Source organism: Astatotilapia calliptera, chromosome 4 (assembly GCF_964374335.1).
Source record: "Astatotilapia calliptera chromosome 4, fAstCal68.1, whole genome shotgun sequence".
Lineage (NCBI taxonomy): Eukaryota > Metazoa > Chordata > Actinopteri > Cichliformes > Cichlidae > Astatotilapia > Astatotilapia calliptera.
This window is the reverse complement of record NC_137425.1, coordinates 27,645,873-27,668,396: the sequence shown is the minus strand read 5'-3', so window position 1 is coordinate 27,668,396 and position 22,524 is coordinate 27,645,873. Positions and strand designations below refer to the sequence as shown.

General features: G+C 42.5%; 2 protein-coding genes across 2 annotated transcripts; both read right to left on the bottom strand.

The window, feature by feature from the left end:
• Nucleotides 1-406: 406 nt before the first annotated feature.
• trir (telomerase RNA component interacting RNase) lies at nucleotides 407-2,386 on the bottom strand. The gene is made up of 3 exons (XM_026165839.2): nucleotides 1,525-2,386; nucleotides 1,084-1,155; nucleotides 407-1,009 (listed from the first exon to the last, which is right to left on the bottom strand). Exons 1-3 carry the CDS (start codon nucleotides 1,822-1,824, stop codon nucleotides 902-904), a joined length of 480 nt encoding a protein of 159 aa, XP_026021624.1. The 5' UTR covers nucleotides 1,825-2,386; the 3' UTR covers nucleotides 407-901.
• A 1,178-nt stretch (nucleotides 2,387-3,564) lies between these two features.
• hook2 (hook microtubule-tethering protein 2) lies at nucleotides 3,565-22,489 on the bottom strand. Its single transcript, XM_026165794.2, has 22 exons — nucleotides 22,273-22,489; nucleotides 20,178-20,260; nucleotides 19,617-19,689; nucleotides 19,431-19,481; nucleotides 19,212-19,344; nucleotides 16,706-16,773; nucleotides 16,319-16,384; nucleotides 16,107-16,187; nucleotides 11,812-11,978; nucleotides 11,417-11,557; nucleotides 10,328-10,529; nucleotides 10,056-10,166; nucleotides 9,500-9,587; nucleotides 8,165-8,231; nucleotides 7,673-7,810; nucleotides 6,862-6,949; nucleotides 6,175-6,209; nucleotides 5,994-6,076; nucleotides 5,809-5,912; nucleotides 5,587-5,688; nucleotides 5,426-5,497; nucleotides 3,565-5,318 (listed from the first exon to the last, which is right to left on the bottom strand). The coding sequence occupies exons 1-22, from the start codon at nucleotides 22,315-22,317 to the stop codon at nucleotides 5,190-5,192; spliced, it is 2,127 nt and encodes a 708-aa protein (XP_026021579.2). The 5' UTR covers nucleotides 22,318-22,489; the 3' UTR covers nucleotides 3,565-5,189.
• Nucleotides 22,490-22,524: the final 35 nt, after the last annotated feature.

Below are 22,524 nucleotides of genomic sequence, written 5' to 3'. Positions count from 1 at the left end.
AAGTACATATTGTGGCAAAGACAAAGGTCATTTAGCAAAAAGATGATACCAAAAACAAACTTCAGTCAAAACAATGCCTGAGATAACCCCACCCAATTGAAATTACAAGGCTAGCCATTCGTATATTGCTACACAATTTGGATTATCTAATAAAAGAATAGAATTTTAAAAAAAGGCCTGATCTTAAGCCTTGTGTTCTGCAGTCTTACTCAGCACAGGAGTGTCTGGAACACAGGACTTTTATCAAACTCTGTTTAAACACTTGCTACATGATTATGGCTAATAATATGGCAAAATACTACAACATGGTAAAAAGGCAAGAGCCCAGAAACTGTGTCCCTGGATCCTTAACAAGCAAATACAATCAGACCTGATTTTGTAAGCAGAGTCAAGAAAGAATGCAGGCTTAAAACATTTCAACATTGCCTTCTCTTTTCAGACCTGCAAACAACAGCCATCTTTTACATACAGTCTCTGCTCCTCAGATGCCTTTACAGTGGTATTTATGAGAATGTCGAAACACAACATGACACAATTATAGGCAGTGTAGATTTAATTGAACCCTTGATTTAGCTATTAAATCAACTTAGTCCTTAATGAAACCCCAAATAAACCAGACATGAAAAATGTAAAAGGTCCTCAATAATAAATGTTCAAGTGTCTGAAATATTTTTTGACATCAACTCAAATGAACAGAGTCCAACAAGTAACAAGCAAGACAAAAACAATTTAAAAAAACAAAAAAAGGGGGTGGGTAAATCTAAGCAGTTTGTGAATGATGTAAAAATGAAGGGCAACTCGAACTGATAGTACAGGAGGCGAGGATTGGCAGGCCCTCGTTGAGGTTGTCCCAGGTAGTTGCCCCCCACCAGCAAAGCACTTCATTTCCACCTCCTGGAGCCTACTTGACCAGAGGCCTGGTTTTGTCGTCGTCGCCACACTGGTGGGCTTTGTACTTTTTCACCTCAGCCATGTACTTAGACCAAGCATCGCTCTTGCCTGGCTCAGCCTGCAGGGGAGGAGGCAGAGGTTATCACCTGTGGGAACAACACAATCAATATTGCCACCTTCCATCCCACTTACTTCTGTGTCTTGTTTCTGCTTCTTCGCAACAATGCCGGTCTTTAGGAACACACCGCCTCGGCGCTTCCCCACCTGGGTTAGGGGATAGAAGACTGAAACCGTTATACGAGCTCTTGCACGTGGACTGCCAATGAAGGAGACTACACCAGAGCAGAAGGTCTACACTTGTCTCGCGCCACCAGCGAAACCATCAGTGAGGATCATCCCTACACTTTACTAAGCTATTGTTTGTTTTACACCATCACTGTGGGTGATTTTACTGAAATATCTCAGGGATAATACAATCACCAGCATATGTATGAAACACTCATAAAAATGACATGTCAGCCATCAGAGTACTAACTATGGTGCCAGTAAGCCTGCTGTATCAGTGCATAGTGCTTCACTTTGGCTGTGAGTGGAACTACTGCTCTCTCATCTTACAACTGCTAAACCCCTTACAAAGCTCGTCACGGGTGGGGCCTTCTTTTCCACTGGTGTCTGTCCTTGCTCGGTGGCTCTGGCATCTCCACCTGTTTGCTGCATCTCCTTTTTCCTCCTCTCATCTTCCATCTTCTTCTTGAACAGCTCCATGAAGCTGCCGTCGTTAGCGAACACGTTGCCCCCAGGCATCAGGGGTTTGCTCGATGGCTGTGCGGGGCTGCTCGAGGGGGACGCGGGGCTCCCGCAGCTGGAGTCCTCGCTGCTGCCGCCACCGCCGCCGCTCGTTTGAGGTTTGTCGTGTGCGCGTTTTGGATCCATAGTTCCTGGGCAAGCAGACACAGTCTGTTGTGTGTTAGCTGTGTAACACGTATGGCTTTGTTGTGTGGTTGGCCTTAGCGGAGAGCACTGCCAGCACGCCTCAACCGCAGTGCAATACGAAAACCTAAAGTCTATTTAAAAATAGATCAGCTGCACAGTCCAGTGTGGGGATATGGTCTCTGAAAAATAAGGCGAAGTGTAAAAAAAAAAAAGCCAAAAGGCTTTAAAAATGTCAGCCCTCCCTCTAGCACACAATCCCCGGGCCCCGACAAAAACAAAAGCAGGCGCTGGTTTAGCTGCTAACGCGGCTAACAGCTAATGCCCGGTTCGGTAAGACCACTGCAGACGAACAAACTCAACTACAGCCTCCCAGTTCATGTGCGGAACCTATTAAGGTATAAGCATACCGCTGCGGCTCACCTAAAGGTTCAAACACCTGCGACAAAGACAAGAAGGGTCAAAATTTGTTCTCGCAGTTATCGCCAACTTTCACAAACCGTCACCTTTGCTCCGCCATGTTTCATTTTCTCTGGTGACATCACGTGGCAGCTGTGTAGCGCCTCCTACTGTGCCGGAAGTGAAATTGATACTAAAATTACATAACAGACGGTTGTTGGCTGGAAACTGCTGGCTCTCAGGTCTGCTTCTGTTGACACGGTACAATTTAATACACCCAGTTTACACAGCCGAACATGAACTCTGTCCTTCACTCTGACAGTGACGTAAACTATACGCTGTGCTATATCGCTTAAAATAAAACCTCACTGTATTCATTGTTTTTAGATATTGATTAGGATTTTCAGGAGCACTGTCATTAATCCATTCAATTTACACTTGTATTAAAAGGTCAAGCTGATCAGTTCACATTATGCAAGCTTATTTCATACTTCAGTCCTGTGCAAAAGTCTTGAGCCACACCTTATTTGTTTTTGTGTTGATTCCAAGAAGGAAACGGGGGCCTGCGCAGGGTGAACTCTTCCTATGGTAGCTGGGATAGGCTCCAGCACTCCCCTGCCGCAACCCTGATAAGGATAAGTGGAAGAAAATGGATGGAGGGTGGAAGCTGGACATGTGGTGGACAAAAGACAACGTGGCAGGCTTTAACCAATAAATAAATAACCATAAAATAGTGGAAACCCAACACAGGATCTGAGTTCACTGAAGCCTCATGAAAAATGGGTCTCAGTGGGTGGCCATCTTACCTTAGAGTTGAGGGTGTGTTAAAGAATAAAGGTGGTCATACAAACTGACTTAAAGTTTGTTTGAATTGTAGAAACTGTTTTTAATCCTTAATGTTTAATCTGCTGCATCTCCCATTTTCCCAGAAAAATATAAAGAAATCAGGAGTGGTTCATGGTTGTTACATAGTACAGACTTAACAAATCTTAGGTGAATCTTACAGCCCCCCCCAAACATGCCATTCTATTACATTGTGCTGTTGTTCATCATGTTTGAATGTGCCACCTCTCTTTAATCCGTTGAGATGTGCTTGTGGAAAAGTGGTGCGACGGATAAACAATGCCTTCACCGTTTTGACAGTTGCACAAAGGATGTGAGAAGTTTGACTAATCGGTTTGGCCTTTAGGACTGTGACGGAATGAAAGTCTACCCACAACAAGGGCCCACTTTGATAAAACCTGGGTTGGCGTGCTTTCTCAGACCTCTCTGGGTGAGTCTAAATCGGAAGGGACTGAAAGTGAGTCTTTGAATGCACTGAAAAGAAGAACACAAAATGCCATCTTTAACTTAAGATCCCATTTATTTGTAGTGCAAAAAGTAGAACAGAGAGGACTACAAATAATTTAACCCCGTGCCAAGTACATTATGCTATAATCTAGTAGACCATTTCATGATGCAACCTTTCACACCATGCATATGTGGACCAATAATTTTACGCCATAAAAACCAACTTAAAAAAAAAAAAAAAAAATCAGTAGAACAAAAAAGTAAAAAGTGTTTACACAACAGCAGGACTCTGGTCTTTGTAGATCATAGCACAAACTGTTAGAGGCAAGTACAAGTCACAGGACAGCAGCTCTGACATGGGACGCACAAAAACAACTTGATCAACGGTTGTAAAGAAAGGCAGACGTAGAGTCTGATAAATGTGCCTCAGGCTTTTTAATCTGCTGTCGATTTCCTGTCACAGGAAAAATTCCAGCGCATTGAAGAACACGTTTCCTTCCAGCTCAGCTCAGCCGTGAACAACACCTAGCAGCGGCAAACAGCACATCAGCTGACTCAGTTTTATATATTTTTTAGTGTTTTTATGATTAGAGACTCTCGCATAGTGTTATCCAGTTTTTGTGTTTAAAGTGGAGAGTGCAGTTGGGTCCGACCCACAATCAGACCCCCTGATGGGGGAGGTCTTATGGATAGGAATAAAAAAAAATAAAAAAATAATATTTAGAGGCAACAGCGAAAAGAAAAATACACAAAAGTCATATCACCAGACTTGAGCACGTACCTGCAGTGTGACAGAAACAGTGTTGGCGCTGCAAACATGTCAGTGTTCAGTCTCATCTATAAAGGGCTAGCATGGGAGACTTTTGCGAGGCACTGAACAAACCCACCCTTCTAGAGAGAAAGTGCTTTGGTGTACACTGTGAAAATATTTACAAAAGACATGTTTCAGATTTAAGGCTGAGAAGGGGAAAAAAAAAAAAAAAAAAAAAAAAAAAAAAAGCATTTAAAGAGAATACAGAAGAAATCAAGACTAAAGCTGTTACACACCCACTTGATTTTTACATTTTTTCCCAAAGGTACTTCAAACTTAGACTAAAAATAAAAACGCTACAAGAAAAAAAAAAAAAAAAAAAAAAAAAAAAAAAAAACCCTCAGCAAACACATAAAACCCAAAATGTAGTGAACGTGACGATCTGCTGTAGTGGAGGTATGAGGACAGCTTGTGCAGCTTTTGTTCTGTAGCACTTGGAGTAGTCAAACTTCTCTGTCATCTAACACATTTAAACTGGCACCTGACAAAACTTGTTCCAGTTCTGTTTCACTGTTTAACATAAAAAAATAAATAAAAAAGGATTTTAAATAGATGTTCAAGGAAAAAAAAAAGTCCAAGAAGCTACAGGGGAAATAAAAGTCACCTTAAAAGGTGAGGTCGCCTCTTCTTAAGGCCTATAACTCCTACTTTTTAATCAGAGCAGAGAGCTTCTGCTCTGGAGCCCAACGGAGAAAAGAAATCTTCTCATATCAGTAAGAGCCAGCAGGGGGCAGCAGCAGCGTGACAAAACTGAGGCACAGTGATCCCAGTGAAGGCATAAAAAAGGCAAAAGACACTCAGAGATCACATGGATCACCTTGTGTGCACTTTGCTTTTCATTTGAGGGTAACTGTCACGCCTCCGTGTCTCATCTCGGGTGGTGTCGTGTCAGGCCTCTCCTTGCGTTGGTGAGTTGTCTCTGCTGGGCGAGGAAGGACATGGCCTGGTTGGAGGAGCCCAACCGCTCACCAGACACTTTCTGATGCAGCCCCATTCCCTGACAGGTAAAGAGGGCGGAGGAAAGAGAAAGATGAAGGAGTGAGGGATTGGGTGGTGTGGATGTAGTTCCTGTTTGAGCTTTTGTGTATTTACACGCTCGCTCACCATGTTGTACCAGGCACTGATGATGAGTTTAACCTCCTGGTCATGCCTGGCCCTGCTCTTCTCATAATCATGCTGTATAAAAGGAACACCATCATCATGCATTAGTGGGATTTACAGTGCTGATGGAAGCACACTTGTCTCTCAGAGTCAGAGGTTCATACCTCCAGATGCTGGATTCTTCTCTCCTTCTCCATCAGCTGGTTTTTCATGGCCTGACTATCAGGAGCCACTGGCTGCTGCTTAGGATCCAGGGTTTTGATCACCTGCACACAAAAGGATATTAATTTAAAGAGCTTAGAACATCATTTTTTCTGATATTTAAAAAGGTCGAAGTCTTTAAAAATGTGTGAAATAAAAAGTGCAGTACTCCTATAACCACTGACCGTTCTCGCCTTCTCCACGTAGCGTTTGTATCGCTGCTCCATCTGCTTCATGTCCTCGTCCTTCCTCCGCAGGATCTCCTGGAGTTCATCAATCTTCTTAGCCACTAGAAGGAAAAACAAATTTGTGTTTAGGAAAGGAACAAAGCTGAACTTCTTCTGAATACCATCTACATGACATTCCTTACTGTTGCTGTCTACTTTGGGCTCCAGGTCATCAATGACCTCTTTTTTCTTTTGCAGGTCTGACTGGGCCTCCTGGAGCTTCTCCCTGGAACAGTACACACATCGACACTTGTGTGAGTTCACTTTTGTTTGCAGCACAGAAGGCAGACAGGCATCAGTAAGCAGCAGAAAAATAATACTCACAGGTGCTCCTCAAGCTTTTTCTTCAATAAGGACGACTTCAAAGAAGAAGAAAAGAAAGAAAGAAACTTAAAATCCATTGTACTTAAAACGGCACATTTAAAAACAAACACACACACACACACACACACACACACACACACACACACACACACACACACACACACACACACACACACTAAACTGTGAAAGTCAAGGTGTCAAAGTCAAATCATAGGCCAGTTGGAGAGAGGGCGGGCCGTACTTACGATGGCCTGATTTTGGCAGAGTTGATCGGTGGGGGCAGGCGGAGAGAGACAGACACAGAGGGGCAGGTGTTACCGGTGAATCACCACAGCAAACACGGGTTAAATTCCCACACAACATGTATCAAAGTAGGAGAACAAACAATGCGGTCCTCAAAGGCAGAGTGATTTCAGAACTAATCGTTTCAATATACTCAGTGTGCCATATAAATACCATGCCAGCTAAAACCCTTCAATGACTTGAGCATATACATAATAAATGACTTTGTTGGTTAGAATTTAATCTCGCATCTTATATTTCACTTCTTCAAGGTAAAACTGATGAGAAAAAAAAAAGTCAGTTGCACACTGTGTATATGCTGCCAATATTCTGTCAGCTTGATTGTGTTGAGTTATGTAATAGCAGAAGTGGGCAGATGAGAAGCAAACCGGTCTTTCTACTCACGTCCTCGTTCTTGCTGTCCTGCTCCTGGAGTGCTTTCTGGAGCTCCTCGACCTGAGAACGCAGCTCTGAGATCTGCTGCTGGTTCAGCCTTGGAAAGAGGAAAATAAAGGAAACATGGGGTAAGAATGAGAGGAAAGGTTGGGAAGAGAAGGAGGAAAAAAACAAAAAACAAAAGGAGGGAGGTGTGTGGGGGAGGGGGCATGACTAGAGAAGGAAAAGGGTTTATAGAGAGGCAGATGGTAAAAGACGTGAAAGATGCAACACAAACTTATTAAGCTGCTGCTACTGTGGGTGGAAGATGTTTGCAAAGTATCAAGTGGGTCCTTGTACATCTGCTGCAGGCACCGACTGTGCCGCCTGGCCATTCACTGCTCTGCTCTACTGAGCATGCTCACTCCACTCCTCTCCTCCTGGTACTGTTGCTGAGGATGCTTCCCACACCCTGGGCCTGGTGTTGCAATGGACACACACACACACACACACACACACAAACGTACACACACACAGTCCACCCACATGTCCACATGCCCACAGGCATGTAAACACACACACACACACACACACACACACACACACACACTGAGTCGAGGGACAATCTGGCTTTTTGCTTGTCTGTCCTCCAGTCCAGCCCACACAGTTCAGTTGAACACACAGTCCAGAGGGTGAGTTGACATTTAGGCAGATATCACTCCTCCTATCAGCCAAACAACCAGCTTAATGTCCAGGAACGCACAGTATGGTGGCCTAGAAGCAGACTGGTTATTTAACACTGCTGAAAGAAGAGTGTGCGAACACACACACACACCCCTACCTGTTCTGAGTTTCTAGCCCATTCTTGCTGCGTTGAGCCTCCTCCAGCTCAGCCTGAACTTCCACAAGTTTCTGTCGGTAGGTCTCCTCTTGGACGCACAGCATCTTGTTTTCACTTTGGAGACGAACAACTGTCTCCCTGTCAAAGCAGCAATGATAAGAGCGGGGCGACAGGAGGTGAAGGGAAAAAGAGGGGCGGGGATAAAATAAACGGGTTAGAGAATGGCGGCTGCAAATGGAAGCATGAACGAAACTTCTATCCACCAACGCCCAGGCCAAACGCGCCATGTGTCGTCATTTGGCATGCAACGTCCACTTTCTAAAAATAAACTTTTGTGGTTGTGTTAGCAAGAATGTACACATGGCACGAGTGAGTGCGTGAGTGAAAGTTACACCGAGGCATGTTTGTGTAGACTTAAAATAAAACGGCCTTCTTATTATGGTTAAAAAACACCAAACAAAAGAAAACATTGAAATGTGCAAACAGACATACTTGATCTCAGTTGGCATGATCTCTGCGGCCAGGTTTTCAACCGTGTCACCGCTGTCACACAAGCCTCCTGCAGAGAGAAAGACAGTCAGACAAACAAATCATCGCAAAAGTCGAGTAATTCCTGTGTCTCCCCCCCCAAAAACAACAACAACAAACAACCAAACAAAATACCCCAACCCCAAATCAGTTTGATAAAGTGAAACAGCACAAACAAACCCCCCCCTTAAAACAAAATAGTTGCACAGAAATCACACTGAAGATCCCAAATTCAATAGAACTGAACTACATTTAAAACGATTAACAGAATAAAATAAGGAGCTCAATAATGAAAAATATGATACGAGGCACTTTGAGGCGACTGTTGTGATAGAGAAATTAAACTGAATTATGGCTGTGGAGCTGAATCAGTCTTTAGAAGGTTCTTTGCTTCCTTTCTAGTAAGCGGTGCAGAGGATGACGACCTCTGAACCAGAACCACTGTTATCTGACTGCATTTGGATGGAGGACTCGCACACACTGTCAGCTGGACACTTGACCACGTTTACTAAAAAGGCCAATTTCAGCCTGAGAAATTTTTTCACTGTAAATGTTTACAATCCCCCCCCCCCAAAAAAGTTACACTCTTTAGTATTACCATTACACTCACTGGCCACTTTATTAGGTACACCAGTTTAATTGCTCAGTTACAAAAATATCTAATCAGCCAATCACATGACAGCAACAAAAAGCATCTATGTATGTAGATGTGGACTGAACATCTGAATGGGAAAGAAAAGTGATTTTAGTTTAATTAGGAGTGATCTGTGTAGTCTCTTCATGTGTCTCACTGACCATGTCCACCCCTTTATGACCACAGTGTGACCATCTTCTGATGGTTGCTTACAGCAGGATGACACACCATTCTTAACTCATTCACTGCCATTGACGTCTATAGCCGTCAATGGCAGTGAATGAGTCAATGGGTTTAACTCATTCACTGCCAATGGCTGGCAGTGAATGAGTTAAACACAGAGTTTACTGTACTCAAGTAGTGTCCAGTCACCAGATCTAGAGCACCTTTAGGATTTGGTGGAACGGGAGATTATCATGGATGTGCAGCTGACAAATCTGCAGTAGCTGTGTGATGCTATCATGTCAAATCTCTGAGAAATGTTTCCAACACTTTCCTGAATCTGTGCCACAGAGATTTAAGGCTGTTCTAAAGGAAGAAGAGGGTCCAACTTCCAAGTTTCCTTATGTTTTATTTATTTTTTTCCTCCAACAGTGCGTGACACATTTCTCAGTAAAGCCCATTGTTTTAGGTGTTTTCTAGCCATACCTATGCTTTCAACTCACCTGCTCCACTGAGATACCTCTGCTGGACTTGTGCACACCTGAGCTCATCGTTTGTCTCCCGCAGTGTGTCTCTTTCTGCGATCAGACGCTGGAAAACAAAGGACACCAAAACACCTTAAGTGGCCTTAAGATCCATGTAGCGTCAGGTTTTCTATATCTGGACTTGGATGCGATGCAGTCCAGACAGAGACAGAGCAAATACAAGTATCCACGTCATATTAGCACATTTCCTAATTACACCCACAAGTAAGCGAGAAAATTAATCACTCCTTGACTGCAGAAGCTACTAGAATTGACATAGGATGTGGGAGTCCGCTGAAGAATAGTACAGTATCTACCAGGACACAATTCTCCATGTAGGGAAGTGCTTTCTGTAATGATCACAACAAACGCCAATCTAAACATCATTTGTCATCACTGAAATCAAAACTATTACTAGACCGAGAGGGAAATGAGAGGGCCTCAGTGTACAAAAACACTCTGTAGACCATGTGCACATTTCCCCCCATATAAAAACTGTTTATTTTTAATTTCTCAAAAATACTCTCCGACTCACTTCCTTCTCCTTCAGCAGTGCGTCGTACTTGTCGTGAAGGTTCTTGTACTCAAACTGCCACTTCTCAGCTTTCATGGCCTCTGCTGAGTGCTTGGTGTGAAGCTCATGAGCCTACAAGTCAGAGAGCATACAGTCAGCCAAAGTGCTCTATTTTAAATAAATAAATAAATAAATAAATAAATGAAAAGGGTTTCCAAACACGTGTACGAGCCAGAATGTGTTTCGCATCTCTTGGATGTCCCAGCACAGGAACAGGCAAAAGCACAGCTTGCCTGTCTCTTGTAGGTGTCCAGCTGACTGCGGACAGCGTTGGCCCTGCGAAGCTCCTCCTCCAGCTCGCACGTGCGCTGCATGTACACAGTGTTGTGCTCTTCCAGGAGGCGCACTTGTCTGCGCAGGTCTCCCAGGTCCTCCAGCTTCCTCTTGTACGTCTCCACCATCGCCTCGAGCTGGTTCACCCGGTCAGACGAGTGCCTGAGGGGGAAGGAAAGCATAGCGTGGGAGGCATCGAGCAACAGCAGAGGAATATGAGTTATACTTAACACAATGCGTCCATGTAGATGTGTACTCTGACGCAAGCCGGTGTCAATGCATGAAAATTTGTATTATCAACACAGATGTCAGAGAGAGCAGAATGGACATCTGTGTGTGGGCAGCATGGGGGTTGCTTCTGTGAGTTCATCTATTATCAGTTTGAACTACTACTTAAAGGAAAAGGCTCGTCATTATCAACATTCTTGATATTAAGAATTTACCAACACTGTATTAGTATGTGTATTGATACTTTTGGACTCAGGATCAAAACTGTTTAAAGTTTTTGCCTCTTCTACAGAGATCAATCTTCAAATATGCCAAGAAACTTCAACTCATCCACTGTTTTTTGCAACTACTACTCAAACAGAAGGAAACACTGAATTTGTTGGACAGAAGCAAATATATTTAAAACAATCTTTGTATAATAAAAGAAGCATTGCACCCTGTAATTCGCATACAATATTTACTAGCAGGACCTTCTGATTGTTGGCAGTTGTTTTATTCACAGTTCCTGAAGTAGTAGCTCAGCAGAAGTTGTTAGCAAATGTTTACAATTACCCGTTTTGACACAAGGAAAACCTTTATATGTAAAACACTTGTAAACTGTGAATGTAATGCATTCAAAAAAGCCTGCAAAGCATGAACACAAACACTTAGTGTCCATGTGACCAAACGCCCACAAAGCGCAACTTTCTGCAGTTTCTTTCACTACAAACTTGTGAGCTTGCAAAAAGGCCTACACCACTCCTTACATAATAACCACTGTTTAACTGGCTTGTTTACATTTTCATGATCAACTGAACTCGATCTGTTCGAGCTGCTCTCACCTGAGGATGTCCATCTCGTCTTTGAGGGCCTGGGCCTCCTGCGCCAGGCTGGTCAGGTCTTCGTTCCGTAGCTGCAGCTCAGCCACCTCGCGCTCCAGTATCTCTGCCCGCACACGCATGTCGTCTCTGCCGTTCTCCAGTCTGAGATATACAGTGGTTAATATGACTGGATATGCACTTTGAAAGACACTCAAAGGAACAGCTGACTCAACGGCATCTGATTTGCATGTCTTTATAAAGTTGACTCATATGTTATGAACGAGGGCTGAAATTTTATACTACCACTACTACTACTACTACTACTACTACTACTACATCTTTTTAAAGAGTTAATGACTGAGACACTCATTATAAACCCCGGGTTGTTTTCCTAAGTACTTAAGTACCACTTGTACCTGTAGTTTTCCTCCTGAAGCTGCTCCATCTGACTCTGCAGCAGCAGCAGCTTCTTGCCAGTGATGGCAGTGGTGGAGGCGTCCAGAGATTCGCATAGGCTGAGCTTCTCTTTCAGGGAGCGCGTCTCTGCCTGCAGGGACATCTTCTCCTCCAGAGCCACTGACAGCTGTCGGAGGGGGGTGGGAGAGAGAAACGGAGCACAAACATTGCAAAAAGAGGTGTAAAGATTGAGTGTGCAGTGGACTGCTGAGAGAGAAGAGACGGAAGGTGAGCTACAGCTTTAAAAAGGGGTGAAAAACAGGACAAGGAGACACAATAGAGGAAAGGTCGAGATTGAAGCATAACAAAAAGCAGCAAAAAAAACCCAGCCTATATACAAAAAAGCCACAGTGCAAGGACACAACAGATTCATGAAGGAAAACAAGATAAACAGCGATAACTCACCACTTTCAGTGCAAAGAGGACCTTAAACACATGCTTTGCTGTAATATCACAAGCTCTTTTGTAAAATGTGTGTTAGTCAGCTGGTGTGCAATGATCTCAAGCAGATGGAACATTCTCAGTAGTGCAGTTGTTAGCTTTACCCCCAGGGTTCAAAGCAGATCCTCATGATATGAGCAGACGAGTATGCAGAGCTCATTGAGGACCGTAAGTAATACATGTGTAACATTAATAGTCGGCAGGAGAACAGATCTACATCGATGACGGTGGTTGGTTTGAGGAAAGGGCCGGCTGTGGTTTAGAGCTGCATTACTTTTAAATGTTTGTGTCAGACTGAACGGCGCTCATAGTTAAACAAGCTTGCATTCCAATATTAAGAGAGGGGAGCGCATACTTACCTGCAGGATATCTTTCCAGTCTGAATACAGCAAAACCCTACACTGAACTTTAAGGACAGATTGCATGCTTTAGCACCAAACCAGTAACAGTAAATAGCTTTCAAAACAACACAAATGACTAATCCCTAATGCGTGGGCCGAGTAAGTAAACAAACAGGTGGGCTGGGAGCAGTACAAATTATAGTTGGCTACTGCTCCATCCCAAGGCAACGTGTCAGTTTTATCTTGATGTTATGCAACTATCGACTGGGATCCTCTTTTTCAAAAAAAAGAAAAAAGTCTGAATTAGTCCGCTCACATTCAGTGGTGCAAAAACAAGTCAAGGGAACACAAACAAAGCCTTTGGCTGGCTAATCAATAAAAGGCCAGAGCACAAATAAATTGCAGGCACAGACACACGCAACATGCTTCTCTAAAAAAATAAATAAATAAAAAAATACAGCAAAACTAAACCTCTGAGAGTCTGTAAATCTGGTAGGCAGAGATGAAATGGCATTATTTTTTCAAATTTCAAGTCAACAGCTCAAAGATTGATAAAACAAACCCGAGACTCATCTTAAAGTTATAATCCTCAAGATTTCCATGCAATCAAACCATTTCTCCCCAGCAACAGCTATTCTGCTATCCACTCTTTATATTCTTACACACTGAGCTCAAAATCTTCTTTACAAGTGAGAACTGAGGGGTGTCCTATGAGGCAAGTCAAAAAAGCCCGGCTTTCTGTTAAAGCCTAAACCTAAAACCCCAGAAAGCGACGATCAACTTTCTTTGTTAAGTCAGAATTTCTCTTGTCTGACATGAAATGTTATACTACTTCTACTACTACAATTAAACACATTAATGTTAATATTACAAACTCGATATCATCACAAGCATGCAACGTAGTAAATATATCATCTTGAAGTAAATTCATATTTACTGAATTCATTCTACAGCTGCGTTCCGCTGTTTATTTCTAACGTGAGAGCTGCACACAACTCTGAAACTGTAAACCTTATACATTTAAACAGTAAAGGTTTGGACACCACTGTGTTAGGGTTTATAGATGCAATTTGTCAACCTGTAACATACCATTTTCTATCCCACTTAAAGCATGCTGGAATAAGTAAAAATGTGGCGCTTTCAACTAGGAACATAATGTGCTCTGGACCAGGTTGTATGTTTAACATAAGTTACCAGAGTATTGTAGCCAGGGAAAAGGGAGCCACTTTCCAGACATTGAAAACGCTGATTTTAACCTGAATAATCCAATAATCTTGCTTTATAGTACCGTATTTTCACGACCATAAGACGCACTGTACTAAAAGGCGCAGTCTCAGTTATGTGTGCCATTACTGTATTTAACACACACATAAGGCGCACTGGATTATAGGGCGCATACAAGTACCGTATGCGTATTTAAAAATAAAGCGGGAGCAAACCTGAGTTCGGTACCTTACTCACATTTTTATTACCAGTAATGGTCATCATCAACAACACACAAGCATACAAGTGCGCGTATTTAAAAATAAAGCAGGAGCAAAACAAAGTTTGGTACTCACATTTTTATCATCAATCAAACCCATCGAAGTCCTCATCCTCTGTGTCTGAATTGAACGGCTGCGCTAAATCTCCATCAAACATGCCAGGTTCACTTTCTTCACTGTCAGAGTCACTTTCCGTGCCGTGCGGCTCCTCGGAAATGATGCCGGCTTTTGCGAAAGCTCGAACAACAGTGCCAGCAGACATGTTAGCCCAAGCATCTACAATCCATTCGCAAATTGTGGCGTAACTCGCCCGGCGCTGCCTTCCACTCTTGGTGAAACTGTGGTCTCCATCGGTCATCCATCGCTCCCACGCCGCTCGCAGCCTTACTTTGAACGGGCGGTTCACACCGATGTCCAGTGGTTGGAATTCCTTTGTCAGGCCTCCCGGAATGACAGCAAGCTCACAGTTCCTTTGTTTCACTAGTTTTTTCACATCGGCTGTGAGATGGGCACGCATAGAGTCACAGATTAAGAGCGATGGTGATGCGTGGAAAAAACCACCTGGTCTCCTTACATACACCTCCCTCAGCCACCCTTTCATCATTTCCTCATCCATCCAGCCCTTTTCATTTGCCTTAATGATGATTCCTGCTGGAAACTTCTCTTTAGGCAAAGTCTTTCTCTTAAAAATCACCATAGGCGGCAGTTTCTGTCCATTAGCATGGCAGCCAAGCACAACAGTAAAAGAAGACTTTTCGTGCCCCGTTGTGCGTATCGCTACCATGCTGGTCCCCTTCTTCTCCACAGTGTGACTCACCGGGATGTCAAAAGTGAGCGGGACCTCGTCCATGTTTGTGATGTGGCTGGGCTGGATGTTTTTGTCGCCGATGTGTTTGCTGCAGTAGGAGCGGAAGATGGCCAGCTTTTCCTTATAATCCGCTGGAAGTTGCTGCGCTACCGTAGTCCTGGTCCGGATGGAAAAATGGCACCGTTTCATAAAAAGTGAAAGTGAAACTGCTTTTAGCCGAATGGTGACCGTCGAAACGCTTCTCCCGCTCGTTCTTTGCTCAATGATCCACCGCTCGAGTCTTTCCTCCAACTCGGGCCACCTCGCCTTATGTCCGCGGAAACTCAGCTGCGTTTTCTTGACCTGCCGGAGCTTGTTTTCTAGCTTCCTCCATTTGCGAACCATCGATTCGTTAATCTTAAATTCTCTCGCCGCTGCTCGATTTCCATGTTCCTCCGCGTAGCTGATGGCCTTCAGTTTAAACTGTGCTTCATAAGCGTGTCTCTTTGCCATTTTCAGGGTTGCGCCCACACTTCACCCTTTAGCGTTCTCATGGTGTTCTCTACTACGTCCTCCTTACAACACACAGGGCGCACTGCGCTATAGGGCGCGCCGTACTTTTTGAAGAAAATCTAAGACTTTTAAGTGCGCCTTATGGTCGTGAAAATACGGTACACCCCTCCGGCCAAGGTGGGAACCATCCAAACTTGGTACACCCATCAAATTTAACCAATAAATGTAGGCCATGTATAGGTGGACTGCAACATTAGTGTTGTATGGTTTTTGTCTCAGTGTTTTTATAGCGTACTTCTGTACTCAATCATGCTTATTTCTCCATCTCCTGTTAAACGAGTTCAAACTAAACAAAAGTGGAATTTATACTCAAGTACTCACAGGAAAAAGACGTGAAGGACCAAAATGATAGATTTAAAGCACTTTTAGCAGGGTTGCACAGAAACTTGCCAGCACTGCTGACATACTGCTGTAACTCTACTGTGTCTTGTGTGAAAAGCACTGGCCTTAATCAGATGATGCTTGTGCAACAAAACCATTTGTTGAACCAATGTGTGCTCAAAGAGTGTCTCTTCAGTTTCCACCGACTTGATTGCCAAATTGACCTGAAGTGAAATCTTAGGATTATATCTTTAAAGTCTCAGCAAATGTTTGCCAAGTATGATCAAAACCGTGTTTAGTAAACCAACCTGATGTTCAAGGTGTCGACAGCGCTGGCTCAGGTCCTCCTTCTCGTCTGCCTCCTCACTCAGAAAATAATACTTTCTGGACTGCGAATAAAAGACGTGCAGACAGAGGATATTTGACACTGATCAAAGCAGTGGGGAGTAAACACAAACACAGGATGTAGCAAATCTAAGTAAAAAACAAGTAGGGGAATGAATATGTTGTGGGTTTTTACCTGATAGTCAAAATCCCCGTAGGTCTCTGGGCTTCCCGGTTCAGATGACGGCTCCTTCGATAAGAGCTAAAACAAAACAGGAAAGTGAGTCAATGAATGCAACCACAGGGAAAATAAAATAACAGTCTTTTGCCAAAGGCAGATTTATCTGGTTCTCTGAATAACCTTGTTTGGTAAAAACCTTGGAAGATGATCCAGGTTTTTACAGTCCCTTTGGTGGTGATAACAGTAAACGCATCTTTGTAAATAGCATAGAGTAGGGGTCTGTGGGATGCTCTTTAGTCTTATGTTTATCCAGACTTCTTTGATTTTGAATTAACCGTGACTAAGAATTGGATTAATGCAAATCAGGGTAAACCAAGAGGAAAGAAAAAGAGGCTCACTCACTTCCTGAATGGCAGTCATCACAACATGCTGGACAGATTCCTCGAGTGTCATTATCTGCTGGATTTGCTCTGCGTTTAGAAGACAACAAAGGCCAGTGAAGTCTCAGCCAAATACAGATTAACACACACACACACACACACACACACACACACACACACACACACACACACACACACACACACACACACACACACACGCTCCCATGAAAGTCAAACCACTGCTGTAAAAATCGACTCAGCTTTACAGTCAATTTTCTGTGAAACTGACCTGACCATTTTTTGTCTCATGAGCTGTTATCAGTAACGGGAAAACAGCTTGTCAACAAATTGATCAGACCATAACTGAGAGAAAAACAACTGTTCCAACTTTTTCTGTTTCAAGCCACCAACATTTACCTCTCCAAAGAAGAAAGAGCACCGCATACACCTTATTTTTTTTTGAGAATGCCAACATGTCTCCATCATTATCACCAATTTAATAAATGTGTATTTCTGTACGCAAGATGCAAAATGTCCAACACTGCTTATTTCACAGGAAGGAAGTAAAAAGAGTGCACATCTGGATGGGTCGATCTTTCTGCCATTTGTGAAATGAGGAACAAAAAAATATTCATTTTCAAAGGAAAGCTTTATAACTAATGAACCACCTTAAGCCAACAATCTAGTATACCAGGGGTTGGGAACTCCAGGCCTCGAGGGTCTAGCAGGTTTTAGATCTCACCCTGAGTCAAATGAGTAGTTCATTACCAGGCCTCTGGAGAACTTTAAGACACGATGAGGAGGTTATTTAGCCATTTAAACAAGCTGTTTTGGATCAAGGACAGATCTAGAATTTGCCCTTGAGGCCTGGAGTTCCCCCACCCCTGCAGTATATGCATGTATGATTAAATGAGTCTTCTTATGTTAGTACTCTATGCAGCAGTCTATGCCAAACACTTAATACACTCCATCCTGCAGTAGCTTGAATAGCCTTTAACATCAATAATTTGAAGCAATTAGTTCTGGTATGACTTTATCACTCTCTCATCACTGTGGATGAATTTTGTCCTACTCTTCTTTACAGTGTTGCTTCATTTCATTTCATTGAGCATTTCATTTATGCACAGCTCTTAAGGTCCTGCCACAGAATTTCAATCAGGTTGAACTCTGGACTTTGGATCATTGCAGCACCTTGATTTTTTTTGTTGTTGTTGCCTTTTCAGTCATTCTGTTGTAGATTGTCTGGGACCAGAGTCCTGTTGCATGACCTAATTTCAGCTAAGCTTTAGCTGTCAAAAGCTTCACATTTGACTCTAGAATATTTTGGTATACAGAGGAGTTCATGGTCAGCTCAATGACTGAGTTAACCACGTCTTGTGGCTGTAAAACACGTCCAAACATTTACCCCTCCACCACCGTGCTATCAGCTGGTGTGAGGCGGTTGTTGCTATTCGCCACATGTGGTGTTGTGCATTATAGCCAAACATTTCCACTTTGGTCTCATCTGTCCAAAGGACATCGTTAAGGCTTTTTCAGATGCAGCTTTGGAAACCTGAGCTGTGTTGCCATGTTCCTTTTAGATGAAGGAGGCTCTCTGCTGCAACCCTTGCAAACAAGCCATACTCCTTTAGTCTTTTTCTAATTGCGCTGTCTTGAACATCAACATTTAACATGTTGACTGAGTTCTGTAGTGTCTGAGATGTAGATCTTCGGTTATTTGCCGTTTCTCTGAGTGCTGAACGGTCTGTCCTTGGGGTGAATTTGATAGGATGTTCACACTGGAAAGACTGTGGTATTGTGTTAACACACATCCAAATGCTGCAGACCAGAAAACTTTCAGGAGGTGCTCACACTTGCACACTCTGTGCCAATTACTGGCATAGTTGTGCAGCAATTAATTTCCACATTTGAAAAATTTGTTTCCCCCTCCCTTCTTCTAGATCTCATAGCAGTTTAGTCACTGCCTTTCCCAGCTATTGAAAAGCAAACCTACAAGTGTGAGACATCTTCTTTACTTCTACAACTCAGCAGAATAAAATGTATTTACTATAATAACAAGAATGCTGATTCTAGCACCTTTTAATCTTGTGCTTCAACACAGTTGCCATATATAGCAGTTAACCAGCAGCCACGTCTCCTAATGTTGCTCCTAATCCCCTAATGAATGTTTATGTTGGCAAGAGGTCAGTCCATTTTTTTTTTTTTAAACATTTGCAAAAATTTATGAAAAAAAAATCCAGAAAGTGTCTATTCAAGGATGGAGGAGGAAAACAAGGCCATCTGGCCACCATGATAGTATGTCATGTCATATTATGCTTTGCAAGCAGTTGGGTATAAAGTGAGTGGCCAGCTGCTAAATACAGCTGTTGTCTAAATAAAGTTGCCGTCCGTGTGAGCATTTCTAAATGACTTGAGATCACCGAATTGCGTTTTTGTGTTTTCATGCTGACAAATATCTTCTCAGCAGTGATTATGAGGCATTTATTCCTAAATGAAAGCAGAAGAAATGTACTTGTGTACAGGCCTACCTTGTTTCTTCTCGCAGCTGACTGCACAACCCAACACGAGCTGTACCAGCTTTCCCAGTTCTGTGACATCTCCCATCTCTCCTATCAGGTTCACGTCTGGCATATGCTCATCAGACACCTGGTGACCGAGCACCTGTTCACGAAACAGAAAAGTGAGCTGGTAGGCTCGAGTCAAGCAGCACATGAAAAATGAAGGCCAAATCAGCAAAAGTTTCTTACATCGTGATAATATTCCATCATGCTTTTCAGAATCTTTTTCAAATTGCTGACCTGAAAGAATGAAACGGGGTTACAATCGTAACACTTTCATTAATCAAGCAGAAGAATTTAAAAAAAGATCTTTGATTTTAGTCATTCTAGATAACTACAGGGTGTTCTGTCATATCATGCTGTTTCACAAATTACCTTGAGGCGCCAGTTGGCCCCGCTCTCCTCCTTGATCCTGCCTAGCCATGTCTCATTAAACCAAGAAGGGTCTCTGTTAATGAGAGCACAAGAGAATTGTAACGACGACATCTCTGGATACTGAGATTGATAACAAGACCACAGGGCAGTGAGACCCTGTGTTTCTGTCCCTTCAGGCACAATGACAGAGTAAAACTATTCATTAAAAGCTACACAGCATGGGAATAATGATAAAGAAGCAGCTACAGCTAAAATAGGTTGATTAAAAATCTGTTTTCCAAATGTGTATTTTCCAATAATTGGTTGATGTGATTAAGCCTGCACACATCACTTTATTTATTTAAAAAAAAAACAAAATCACACCGATGCCTGAGGTATTCAGAGCCATGTCTGGGTAACATTTACTGTTTAACTGGCTACATTTTGCATAGATAATGGACTTAATGGCAATCCAAAATTATACAGATAAGCAAATTTCAGTGAGTAAGTTCTGAATGAATCTCCAGAAGACAATCGTGCAGTTAGTGGAAACAACACTGGTGACATACTGCTTGTGCTTACATTCTGTGCAGTACATGTGCAATGGCCACTCCGCTTGTCAGGTCGTGCTTGCTGTTGCACGATGGCACCTGAAATGTCTGTAACTGAGAGTGAAGACATTAAAGAGCTGGTCATTAAAGAAAGAAACCTTTCAATGTTTTGACATTTAATGTACAGCAACATTACATTAAACTAAACCAGGGTGAAAACATTACTATATTAAATAAATGAATCTAATATCCCCATTCTAAACAGCACTGTGCAAAAATCTTGAATCATTAGGAAAATGGGTGCAGTGATTTATTGAAACGTCGACAAACATAAATGTAAATTGGGGAAAACGTGATTTATACAATTCTAACAAACTTGAAAATACATATTTGGTATTTGCCATTTGTGGAATCATCTTGAACAGAACAATGCTTTAATGTTTGGTGACTGGACTCTAGGGAAGCCAATCCATGACTGATGGTGTTGTCTTGTGTGTTTTTCTATTTGGGTATGCTTTCATTGCATTGCCAGGGTGTTTGAGATCACTGTCATACTGATAAATAGAATGATTACCAATTAGATGGTTCCCAGATGGTATTACACTTTTCTGCATTCATAGTTCCATCAATTTTGAAAAGATCCCAAAAATATTGACTGAAAGCCAACACCATACCATACAGAGCCTTCCTTGTGTTTTACAGATGGCTGTAGAGTCTCACTGTTGTACTCTCTCCTGATCTCCTCTGTAGAATTTTTACAGTATTTAAAAAAAAAAAAAAAAAAAAAAAGCAGTAAAAAGAATGAATTTTTACTGCTTTCTAACTCACTCCACCAGATCTGTTACCACCCATTTTAAATTCAGTTCCACTTTGGCATAGCTCAGCCTTCTGTCCTTGCCTTCTTCCCTTAAGAATGGCTTCTTGACCTCCACATTTCCACTGAGACTATTTCTGATCAGTAATCAGTAGATGGGTCAACTTGATGCATCTAATTTTTTCTATTGTTTAAGGCCACGATTTTATATTCTGCTCCTCTGCTGTATATAGTCTTCTTTGATCCTTGATACATCTTTTGTCCGCGACCTGTTCAGTTTCCTTACATTTTTAAGGACACACTGCACACCATGCTGAGATGTGAAGTTTTCAGCCAACAGCTCTTAGTGAATCACCTTCTTTATATAAATACCATTTTATGCCTGTCAACCTGTGTTATCACTGGGAATAGGAACAAGTTATATTGCTGCTAGTAAAGCCTAAAGATACAATTTAAAACTGGTTCTCTATTTTGTCTGTGTAGACAACACTAGCTCATCCGTTGAGTTGGGTGTCTTTTTATGCTTGAATAATTCATAGGTCAGTGTTGAGTGGCTTAAAAACACAAAAACATTTCTTTGAGAATGGTCAGATACGAGGACTGGACTGGACAATGAGTAAAAAAGTAGCCGATGTTAAAAGAAACTTTGAAAGACCTTCAGAAAGTCTAAAGAACAATTGCTCAAGATCATTTTTAAAAACTTTCCAATTTAAAGAAAGAAGGGGGATTTATGTATTTGGGGATTTTGTGTAAAGCTGCTCAAGCTTTCTAAACATAACTTAAATTAAAAAAAAAAAAATACTAAGCAGCAATGGGGGATTACAGCCCTGCTTAGTATGCTATTATTAGTTGGTGTCTTAGTTCAGTCCAAGTCTTCACACCTCTTTGTAGAAAGGAGCCAAACAGGTGGATTTGCTCTGAGCTTTGAAAATAACGTGGCTGTGTTGGATAGCCTAACATTACTCCTTAGGCCTCTCAGCTTACACTAAGCTATTTGGGTTTGTTTTTCTGGCAGTTAATTTGCTGACAATGCAGTCAGTTTGCTAACATGGATAAGAGATAAAGCAGACCACCAGGAGCAAACCTCCAATGTGTTCACAAAGCCAATTAGCTCGGCTGGCTAGTGACAGTTAGCTTACAACTTAAAACACCAAGCGTTTAATTGACCAAGTCAGTAAAGATGCCCCTTATCGATTACGTGAGCCCACAACTTCCAAAAGTAAAGCCGTAATTCTCCACATTTGCTAACACCTGCTGACACCTCTTAGCCGGCGGTTAGCCTTGCTCGAAATGTTGCTACTGTCAAACTTACCCAGGTTAACAGTGAATCACACAGCTTCGCCTTATCCAGACTCATTGTGCTGTCCTCTGTGAAACCCGCGGGAGCTTACAGAGAACTGGGGGGATTTTGTTCTCGAGGCTTGTTTTGGCCCGAAGTTTCTTACTCAGTGCTGACACTTTCCACGTCAGACACTGTCCAGCCGTGGCCTCCTCCTGCTGCTCCTGACAACCTTCGCGTTTCGGCTCCTGTGGGCCTCGCGAGCTTCCGTATTAGAGCGTTTCC

Excerpts from the sequence above, each read along its gene's own strand:
- trir (XM_026165839.2), bottom strand. The coding sequence starts at position 1,824 with ATGGATCCAAAACGCGCACACGACAAACCTCAAACGAGCGGCGGCGGT. Across the intron at positions 1,156-1,524 it reads CCCCACCCGTGACGAGCTTT|GTGGGGAAGCGCCGAGGCGG; the intron begins GTAAGGGGTTTA and ends CCCCTAACCCAG. Across the intron at positions 1,010-1,083 it reads AGCAGAAACAAGACACAGAA|GCTGAGCCAGGCAAGAGCGA; the intron begins GTAAGTGGGATG and ends CCTCCCCTGCAG.
- hook2 (XM_026165794.2), bottom strand. The coding sequence starts at position 22,317 with ATGAGTCTGGATAAGGCGAAGCTGTGTGATTCACTGTTAACCTGG. Across the intron at positions 6,950-7,672 it reads GGGCTAGAAACTCAGAACAG|GCTGAACCAGCAGCAGATCT; the intron begins GTAGGGGTGTGT and ends CCTCTTTCCAAG. Across the intron at positions 5,319-5,425 it reads TCAGTGCCTGGTACAACATG|GGAATGGGGCTGCATCAGAA; the intron begins GTGAGCGAGCGT and ends TTTACCTGTCAG.